This window comes from Fusarium phalaenopsidis, assembly GCF_050370095.1.
Source record: "Fusarium phalaenopsidis strain FUZ10S chromosome Unknown contig_32296, whole genome shotgun sequence".
NCBI classification, from domain to species: Eukaryota; Fungi; Ascomycota; class Sordariomycetes; order Hypocreales; family Nectriaceae; genus Fusarium; species Fusarium phalaenopsidis.
In genome coordinates, this window is record NW_028145408.1 from 70,575 (window position 1) to 81,321 (window position 10,747).

The 10,747-nt window shown below is 42.0% G+C and overlaps 3 protein-coding genes across 3 annotated transcripts; 1 reads left to right on the forward strand and 2 right to left on the reverse strand.

Annotated features, from left to right (window-relative positions):
- Positions 1-1,348: 1,348 nt before the first annotated feature.
- LRP88_05631 (uncharacterized protein) lies at positions 1,349-1,795 on the forward strand (the record flags this gene model as incomplete). The annotated part of the gene is made up of 1 exon (XM_083242181.1): positions 1,349-1,795. The coding sequence occupies one exon, from the start codon at positions 1,349-1,351 to the stop codon at positions 1,793-1,795; it is 447 nt and encodes a 148-aa protein (XP_083101117.1).
- Positions 1,796-2,415: 620 nt separating this feature from the next.
- LRP88_05632 (NAD(P)/FAD-dependent oxidoreductase) lies at positions 2,416-3,711 on the reverse strand (the record flags this gene model as incomplete). Its single annotated transcript, XM_083242182.1, has 3 exons — positions 2,416-2,429; positions 2,485-3,202; positions 3,253-3,711. The coding sequence occupies 3 exons, from the start codon at positions 3,709-3,711 to the stop codon at positions 2,416-2,418; spliced, it is 1,191 nt and encodes a 396-aa protein (XP_083101118.1).
- Positions 3,712-5,470: 1,759 nt separating this feature from the next.
- Positions 5,471-6,231, reverse strand: LRP88_05633 (uncharacterized protein; the record flags this gene model as incomplete). Its single annotated transcript, XM_083242183.1, has 2 exons — positions 5,471-5,958; positions 6,018-6,231. The coding sequence occupies 2 exons, from the start codon at positions 6,229-6,231 to the stop codon at positions 5,471-5,473; spliced, it is 702 nt and encodes a 233-aa protein (XP_083101119.1).
- Positions 6,232-10,747: the final 4,516 nt, after the last annotated feature.

Genomic DNA, 10,747 nt, shown 5'->3' on the forward strand with positions numbered 1-10,747 from the left:
AAGGAACTCAGATGCTTGCTAAGAAATAGAACTGGCCAAGTCTTGGTCGCATGAGTCTCCCTTAGACCAAAAACGCTCCTTGCCTCAAAATACAGCAGGGATACCGATTCCCAGTTCTATGGCATAATAAGCGTCCTGCCAGACCGGTCATCAGTCTTGCCCTTGACAGCCTCTCCAGAGGATTGTATGCGGCCTCTTAGCATCGATAGGAGCACAAGGCAAATATTCTGGGATGCCCTCGTCTCTTATTCTACCATCCCGAGACAACAAGAGGCGACGCTTTGCTCCGACCCAAGCATCACCTCCAAGATCGACTTTGACCAACTTGACGGCGATATAGCATTACATCTTCTGGATCTCCACTAGAACAGGCAACACCTTTCCTACCTTTTAACCTATTGACCAGTATCGCAAAGCCATTGTGGCAAAAGTGACAGATACCTTTCAACAGGTACCGCAGTTATTCTATGTTACATCCTTCGTCACGACCAGCGATCGTAGACAATCTCTTCAGGGGGGGAGGACCCTACGCGAACAAGCTGCTTCTCAGCGCAATCTACTTCCAGAGCAGCCGTTACAGCGATAGGCTCTCGTTGCGGACCAATCCTCGGGATCTCCAGACACACAGAGAAGCATTCCTGACGCGGTCCAACACCCTGATGGGTTAGCACTTTGGCGAGGCCACAATACCGGCAATAGTGGCGCGCCTAACATGTGATATATGTCTTATTGCTAATGGATAGCAGAGCATTAGCTGGATATATTGCGAAATTACGTATCACATGATTACGGATCTTAGGCTATATCTAGATTGCCTCGCAGATGCCCCAACACCTAAATCTGATATCATCGATAGTGAAATCCGAAAATACACCTATTGAGCCGCATACGTCGGGGACAGATTGCAGTTGTGGTTCTTGGGGCGAGCACTAAAGATCCTCAAGTCTCGCAGGATAGTGTCGCGCATACCTTGACGTATATGAGGAGATGGTGGAATGGACGCCTCATGTCAACGGAACGAGTACGAGCTCGGCGTAAAAGGGGCAACCGTGCTATGCCCTCAACATCCTTCCGGCGACTCCTGGAGCTGTGTGAGATTGCAAAAAGCATCATCGACAGCCTCTGCTCGGTCGGCAGCGCGCGAACCCCCCGCCAGGCTCTCCTTGACAAGAGAGGTGAGATGCGTCTATTGCTTCGGCAGTGGGCAGAGACAACTCCACCATGGCTTGAGTACGGGCCTGGAGTTGTTCCAACACCGCCATCTCATCAGACAACACCCCAGTAAGTAGTAACCTTTGACTACGATAAAAACCTCGCATTGGACTGCTGGCAAGCTCACAACAGCGCCATGAACTGTACACTTGTCATCCTAACTAAGCAAGCCCTCCTCGGCTCCAGCCATCCGAAAGCCGAACAGGAAGATATGCATAGATGCTATAGTGCGAATCTAGAAGGTCCTCAAAGCTTACAAGACGACGTTTACCCTGAGACGAGCGCAGTTACGGCATCGCCTACGCCGCCTACTGCGCCACGCTCGTCATCTTACAAGGAGAGCGATCAGTACCTATGCTGCATCAAGTTCTTCTGGGATGTCCTGTGGGAGTTCCAGCAGGGCTGCAATCGCGGTCTGAAGCGACCTCTGCGTATCTTTAGATCCTTGATGGCTCGCATGGACAGAGTCACGCTGGCTCTCGGCCTGGAAAAGGAGGACGAGCTGTTGCCGGAGGATTGGCCGGACAAGAGCAGTAAGACGTACGGACTTCGCACCCCTCAAGTCACCGTTGCTAATGGGTGATGTGCGTAGCGTTTCAGGCAAATCTGGAATTCATGCTCTTCGACGGTAGCATTGGTGGTTTCGAACCAGACTCGCTGATGGGCGATCCGTTGTGGCCCTTAGAAATTGATGGAGTTTGGCTGAGTGACAGCATGTTTAGTATAGCAAATGATAGCATGCAGGGCAATTACATGTAAAGAATGACGAACACTATGATCGTTTTATTGGATGCATGAGTGTTGACTTCGGGTCCTTGCGTTAATGATAGCGGGAAAACTGTGCTCATTTTCATAGTCGAAGCAGCCCGCCTACTCTACTCGCACCCGTGGACCAATAGATCCGGACTAAAGTGTTCAAGATATTTCTCATCGAGGGCATGTGGTTCCTAGGTCGTGTATTGAAGTGCGTCTATGGCAGAGCTACATACTTGACAGAGAGATAGCTTTCCACTCTGATTTTGCCCATCGGGTATGAGTGACTTGACACTCTATCCTACAATTGGCAACGAACCATATCATTGATCTGCCCGGGGGTCTGAGCCCTCAAATGATGCATCACATTCAATATAGGTCGTCCTTGCAGAACAACCTTTCGATCCTTGACATCCACGTTGGAAGGCCGACCCCAGCGCCACCTACTTCTCATCTCTTCAAGCCTGGGCCTGGCGATCCGGTTACTCTCAGTGATGCCAAGAACTTGGCTTATGAAACTCCCAACAACAGGAAGAAACTTGAAACCGTGGCCCGATCCTCCGGTGGCGACGCTGAGGCCCTGGATCCCTGGGTGATGGTCAATCAACCAGCCTCCATCGGGTGTCATGGCGTCCCAGCAGATCTTCATGTCAAGGAACTTCTTGTTGGCCAGGCTCGGCGCCCATCTGTTCAGGATCCAACGGATGCCCTCCTCTGCAATGGCCGGGATCTTTCCGGCCTCGTTGGTGCCGACGAGGTCGCTGTTGCGAAGCGCAATGCCAACGTCGGATTGGTCTTCCCAGCTCGATCGAGGATTCTCGTCATGCGTGAAGCCGACAATCCCTAACCCGAGCTTCATGAGGCCGGTGACAGGGTCCGGAGGGAAAAAGTAGCCGTTGTGGTAGATGTCGACGGCGGGATAACCTTGCCAAGCCTTCAGCTCTTCTGAGTTTTCCAATTTCCAGTGCGCGATGGCAAAGCCAGTGGGATGGATCTGAGTGCCAAGGTCGGGGAGAAGCTTCTTGTTGGAGGTTGAGAATGCTCCTGTGGCGTAGATGACATGCTCAGCAAAGTGCGACTGCCCGTCAGCCGTCTTGACTCCGCGGATCTGATTGCCAGAAATGATGTTGTCGACAACACGCCCACGCCAGCGATCGGTGATTTGTCTACCACCAAGAGATTGATAATCTTTCATGGCTGAGATGACAGCTTCCTTTGGATTCGCCCACCCAGCATGCTAGGCCAAGCTTAGTAGATGCCACATGCAGGGAGGAATTGACAGCTCACTTTGACGTAGTAAAAGTCCCATCCCCAAAGCTTGTCTCTATTCCCCAACAGAGGAAACTTGTTGTGAAGAGATGACACCTTGTCAGCCTCTCCAAAATCCTCGACGTCTACGCCAGCGGCCTGTAGCATATGCTTGCACTTTTCGACATTCGTGTGTCCAGGGGGCTGAGCACCGATGCGGCCAGAAAGATGAAAGTGCTGCGAGAACACGGGGTCGCCCTGCCAGGCCTCGATGGCTTCTTTGGCGAGGTTGAAGTAGAACGGATCAGCATAGTCCATGCGCACAGCGCGAGATGTGTCGTTGCCAGAGGCAGAGTCGATTGAGGGAAACGACGCAGAGTCGAGCAGCAGCACGTCAACGGCATCTCGGTGATGGCGCTGGAGATGCAGAGCAGTGGACAGGCCGAACGCGCCAGCCCCAATAATGATGACCTTCTTTTTGGGAGTAGACGAGGCCATTGTGTCAAAGGATGTGGGTTTCCGGCTCAAACCCCTGTGTTAATTGCAAAGTGAAGTGTCTCTTGAGAATCGCGTTCCAGTTAGATGGTCCTGGTTGCACTAGCCATCTGGACACAAGATGCCATATAGTCGTTGGCTCATGGTCCAAACTTGTATTGTCGGCCGATTAGACTGCACTTGGCTTAGACAATATCATCAATCATCTTATAGAGGGCCTAAACCCAGAAGAGTGTGAAACTGACGAGATATAGGAGGGTGGAACCAGCACGCTAGCCACATGCAGTATATGTGAAGCGACCAAGTAGTGTGTGATAAAGATCCTTTGCGCTTTACTTTTTTTGGTCCATTTCAAACGAGATTACTGTAAGAGCGGGAAGTATGATACAGTAAACCCTTGACTCTAACCCTAACGAAGTATCAAGCAAACGGGATCTCGCAGGGTGGGTAAGGCCAAGCACACTAGCAATATATAGCACATATAGCACATACGAAGCGACTTGGTTCAGGACGCTTACTGCTTTTACTCCATTTCACACGAGCCAGATTAGTGACACAAGTCTAGACCCCTCGAGAGAAGTCTTATCGGTGTCTGAGGATATAGGCGAGATTTTATACGAGTCAAGAGAGCAGCTGACTGGCAATTAATTCCAATTCTTATCCTGGAGACTAACGTTCGCAGGATCCGGGAGCTTTGCTGGACTCAAGATGGCATCAACAACACCACGGGCGAGTCACTTCCACTGGGAATCCAAGGACTGTTTTGACTAATTGTTGGGTCTTGCCCTAATTGCGATGAGGCGGATGGACACGAGGCAATCGCTACCACTGCTACAGTCCCCCCTCTCTCCTCTTGCTTGGGAAGGGCTTGATACTTACTCGGATTCAAGTTCGGAGGTGTCAAGAAAAGTGGCTTCGGTCGTGAGGACAGCAAATATGGCATCGAGGAGTTTCTCAATATCAAGACCATCACGTACGAGGGTATAGAGTCAAGATTGTAAACATAATTACATAGTGCAATCCTGTCACACCCATTCGAGTACTTGGTGACTACTCAATATGGCGCTCTTCCACAAGAAACTATCCCCATTGGTGCATGCTGTAGCCCTGTGCCCAGGCAGGATGGACCACATCTCCTCGAGCACGTGGAGGATCTGAGGCGACGTTGTGTCGCAGGACCGGTTGCGTGTCAAGAGCCTTCTGATCCGCTGTCCCAGTGAAGCATTCTGATCCAGGGTTTGCAAGTGGCATCCTGCGACAAAGTACGGCCACAGATAGCTGGAAGAGCCAAGTGCACCGCGTTGCGGGACAGCAAGACCAGAATCTAGGATCTCATTCAGCCGACCCAGGCACGTTCCAGTTTGCGCATGAGCTGTGGGATCCGATTCAGGGTACAGGTTCCCCAGCAGCAGCACAGCGGCCCAACGGAAGGCTTCAGATGTCTTTTTCAGAAGGGCCGTCACCGTCCGGTCCGAGTGCCGGCCTAGCAATCCCGCGGTTGCATCGCCATTTCTATTCTCTACGGGTGCAAGTTGGTCCATGGATAAGAGTTTCTGTGCCATCATGTTGGCCCAAGTCTGCTGTAAACATGATGGTGGTGGTTGCGATAGCGATTGTCCTGCTTGTCTCACCCGCCATGTGATGTCCAAGATCAATTTGAGCATCTCATTGGAGCATCCAGTAAACGGATTGATCTCCTCGGTTGGCCGGTCAGTCATGCCGAGCCAGTACTGAGCATGGTCAACAACCTCACTCTGATCCTCTAGCGGCGACAAGGAAGTAAAGGCGAGTACGCTACGCGAAGCAAAATACTGGCTGAGAAAGACACGATAGCCTTCTCATAGTGAGAGTCGTGGGATTCCAGCAGGCGGAGGTCCAACAGCTTGCGGACACCTCCTGAATGCGCCATCCAGGCTCTTGTGGGCAAGCCATGCAAGTCTGTAGGACTTGATCCTGGGTTGTAAATCTCATAGAAGCATAGCATGAGGATCGTGCTCAGTATCTCCAGTCTTGAGAAGGAGGTCCGCTTCTTGGTGCTGAGCGACTGTTGCAAGCCTTGTAGCACTGCTGCCTGGTGACGAAGGGCAATAGTCTGGAAGCGGTTATCTTGCAACTTGACGCGGTTGGCCGTGAAGGCTAGAATGGCTCTCAACAGGATTTTGGATTTGTCGACCAGTGGGAGGACGACCTGACGGTAGTTCTTGTTGTAATCATTCCTGACAATGCACCGAGGGCACATTTCGGCAACATCTAGACCCCATCATTAATATCATGCGCTAAACATGGTTTGAGTCGTGGGTCGGTCTTACAGTATCGGAAGAGCATGCTGTCCTCGCTTGTCATCTTCGGAAGCTGATATGGGTCGCCCGGCGATGAGATGGAAAGGGAGCATGTCTTCGACGGTATCGGCACGAGTGATGCGCTGTCGTCAGGCGTGGTTTCTCCTTCGTCCAGAACCTCAACGAGACTAGAGCGTTCCGTGTTCCAATAAGTGACTAGCTGTGTTTCTTCCTCTGATTCCATGGCTGACGAACCGCACATGGGGTTCGTGTCACCTTGGGAAATGCTCGAAATGCTGTCGCTCGAGGATTGATTCATTTCAAGATCAATGCAGCTTGCAAAGTGGTGGTCGCCGTAGACATCGGCTCCACTCGCACAAAGCATTGCATGGCTGGACTCCTGGAAACAGTCTATCGGGAAGGTCTCGAATCTCATCTCCTCGCCCAGAGTTGTTGGCGATGACGCGTCGCTTCGTGCTCGGTGCCGCCTCCGGGAGCGGTTGTTGCCCATCCTCGCACCCTGTCGTGGCCATTTGAGCTGAGGCTTGTAGGAGCAGTCGAGGGCTGCACGCTGGCATCTTTGACAAGCCGGCTTTACCTCTGTGGGTTATCATTATCAATCTTGGTGTCGATCCTCTGGTGAATCCAGGACATACCGTCGCACTTTACATGTCGCCGTCGACAAGTCTGGCAGCCTCTAGTTGTGCGTGTCGTCGATCTCCGCGACCCAGATGTGGGCCTTTCTGTTTGCATCATGCTCGCTATTGTTGAAAGACGCAAGAAAGACCTGTGTAAGGTGTAGGGTGAGTTGACGTTAAAGGGAAGATGCTTATCAGAATGGCCGAGGAGGATCATTCTTATCAGCGGGGGGCTTGGGCCAAGGCCGGGATCGGGGGCGGGCTGGCTGATAAACATCTTGGAGCTTAGGGGGGGGCACGAGTATGGAGATCTGGCTTGGCAAGGTTGGGGTACTGTAGCCCCTGGTAGGCACCATCCCCCCTTACGCAGGCCACATTCAATAAATTCCACTCTAGCGGCTCATTTTTATCCGCCTCCGAAGTAAAATTCAGCTTGAGGTTCTGGCTTACTATCAATTATTGAGCGCCTACTGTTGAACAATTCAACTGTGCCAAAAACAAGGCGCGCCACATAGTTAGTGGCACGATCGCAATTGCTCCTCTTATTCAACACCTACTGGCTGCCAATTATTCTAATACGATCTAGCCTTACACGCAGGGCTCATGTCAATCCAAGTATTGGGGACCAGTACTTTAGGGATGCTTCTGCACACACCCCTAAGGAGATGTCGAGAGAGAGGACTAATGTTGGATATGGCCATGTACAATATGATTAGTCAGAGCCGGCAAAAGGTCGCTAAAGTCTCGGCGAATCCCCGGACCTTGAGCTGCCTTTGTGGGCAGCCCCTGTGGCAATTGGGAACGAGGAACAATGGAGAACACACAATTCTGGCTTGACCCTACCTTCCGACAAGATTACTCCACACCGCCGCTTAGGTACGCTCTTAGTCCCCGACTACGTCAATATAGTCGTGCCGTCGTTAAGGGGAGCTATCTTAATACCTTTTAATAATTAGTTTTAAGGTCTTAGCCGCTATATATTCTATAAAGTGTTTTATATATAATCCTAGTAATTTAGAAGATACTAAGTAATTAAAGTAAAATGCCTAATATATATAATAAGCGAGTATACCAGACAAGCGAGTGTATTAAAAATCCCTTATCTAATATTATTACTATTTAATTAATTAATTCCTTATAACTAGATATATCTTAATTAAATAAAGAAGCTAGATTACTTCTTATACTTTAGGTCCTTTAAAATAACCTAGATTTAAAACTATAATAAACTATAAGGCTCTACTAAGTTAATTATTATGCCTTACGTCGTCGGTATAATAGTATATAATCTTAATATAATACTATTTTAAAATCACGCAAACTATTAGATCTAAAGAAATAAATTATTATTTAGTTTATTCTTAACTTAGATTTATAAGGATTTCCCTCTTAGCTATATAATTTAAAAAAAATAACTAATTAATTACTTATTAATTATAATATATTACTAATTAATATATGCTAGGTTTTAAACTTTATTAAGTAATACCTAGACCTTAAGATATATTTTTTTTATAAATATAATTATTAAAAAGCTAAGTATAAAGATTTAATTATTATTTATAATTAGTTTTAGCTTATAGTAAATATAATTATAAAGTATAATATTTAATTAAATAATATCTATAATATTAATAAGACTAGCTTTCTTATAGGTATAATTATAAGTAAAATAATTATTATAAGTATAGAAATATATAAAAAGCTAAAAGTAATATAACTTAAAAACTAGAAATAAATTATAATTATTTAGGTAATTAATATAAAAGGCTAGCTAATCTTATTATTTATTATTAATATGGGTTAATATTATCTCGCTAATTAATATTAAAAAAATAACCTCCTAGGCAATTAAGCTATTATAATAACCTAAAATAGCTAAATTAATAATAAAACTAGTCTTAAGTAACTTAAGCACTTTAATTAATATATAACTAAGTAATTAATTAATATTTATTATTTCTTAATTCTTAATAATTAATATATATATATAGCAAGCTAAATAATAAGTAAATTAAATACTTTTTTTAACCTTTAAGATAGAAATTATTATAAAAATATAATAAATTATTTAATTAATTAAAATTACTTATTATATTTTTCCCTAGATATCTTAATTACTACCTAATATATTCTTATATTATAACTAGGCTTACTATAAATATTATAATACTAAACCCTCGGTCGCATTAACCTCCCTTAATTACTACTTCTTAATAATTTTACCACTACCTATATATTTATATTTATCTAATTAATTACTTACCTTCCTTCCTCTATTATTATTACCTCTCTTTTCTATAATTAGGTCCTTTTTGCCCTCTAGCGCTAGCTTAGTATTTTATTTACTTATTTAAGTTCTTTAACCCTAGCCTTAAGTAAGATAACCTTATATATAATTATCTTTATTTCCTTAGAAAAAAACTATATAGCTTCTAGAATTAACTCTAGGGAGCTACTTTTATGCCTTATAACTTATCTCTTAAGGTAATCTAACTAAGATTAAGCCTTAAGTATAGTCTTTAAGGTCTTTAAAACCCAAGGGGTTAATAGTTTAGTTACCTCCTTAGCTAGTATTAGAGTTTATAGCTATATATTAAGCTTTAAGATAATACTTTTTAAGTTAAGAGGAATAAATTTAGCTCTTTTAAAAGCTAACTTAATATTTTTTTTATTATAATAACTTAAAATATAATATAAAAGGCTAAAAAAAACTTAGTCTTTAAAATATAAGTTATAAAATATTTAATTAAATATTTTATTTCTTAGTTATAAATATTTTTAAGTATATTAAAGTATTTAATATTAAGGGGCTAAAATATATAAAATAAATAAGATAATATATAAAGCTTAATAATTTTTTTTTTCTTATAATATCTCTTAAATTTAATTAAGTAATAACTTTTATAGCTATTAAGAATTAAAAAATAATAGTAATTATTTAATTACTTAGCTATATATTAGTTAAAGTGCTTAAGCTACTTAAGACTAGTCTTATTATTAATTTAGCTATTTTAAGTTATTATAATAACTTAATTACCTAGGAGGTTATTATCTTAGTACTAATTAATAAGGTAATATTAGCTAGTACTAATAATAAATAACGCAATTGCTTAGCTATTTATATTAATCGCCTAAATAATTATAATTTATTTCTAGTTTTTAAGCTATATTAATTTTAGCTTTTTATACCTATTTATACTTATAATAATTATTTTACTCTAAATTATACCTATTATAAAGCTAGTCTTATTAATATTATAGAAATTATTTAATTAAATATTATACTTCGCGATTATATTTACTATAAGTATAAACTAATTATAAATAATAGCTAGATCTTTATACTTAGCTCTTTAGTAGTTATACTTTTAAAAAAAATATATCTTAAGGTCTAGGTATTACTTAATAAAGTTTAAAGCCTAATACGCGCTAATTAGTAATATATCGCAATTAGTAAGTAATTAATTAGCTATTTCCTTTATATTATAAAGCTAGGGGGGGGAAATCCTTATAAATTTAAGTTAAGAATAAAATAAATAAGGATTTATTCCTTTAGATTAAATAATTAGCATAAATTAAGAATAGTATTAACTCGGGCTTAGATATTATTATATTAGTTAAATAGTATTAAATACTTAACTTAATAGAGCTTTATAGCACCTCTAAGACTTAGTTTTAATATATTTTAATAGGCTTAAAGTATAAGAAGGATTCTAGCCTTTTTATTAGACTATAATATACTAAGTAGTTAAGAATTAATTAATTAAATAGAGATAATATAAGTTAAGGGATTTTTTATTTAGTTTGCTTGCTGTCTAGCTCGCTATATATATATATTATAAAAGTTATTATTTTATTAAATTTAAGAGATATTATAAAGAGAATAAAATTATTAGGCTTTATATATTACCTTATTTTTTTTTATTTACTTTAGCCCCTTAATATTAAATACTTTAATATACTTAAGAGTACTTATAGTTAAGAAATAAAGTATTTAATTAAATATTTTATAACTTATATTTTAAAGACTAGGTTCTTTCTAGCCTTTTATATTATATTTTAAGCTATTATAATAAAATAAAATATTAAAAGAGCTTTTAGAGGAGCTAGGTATAAAAA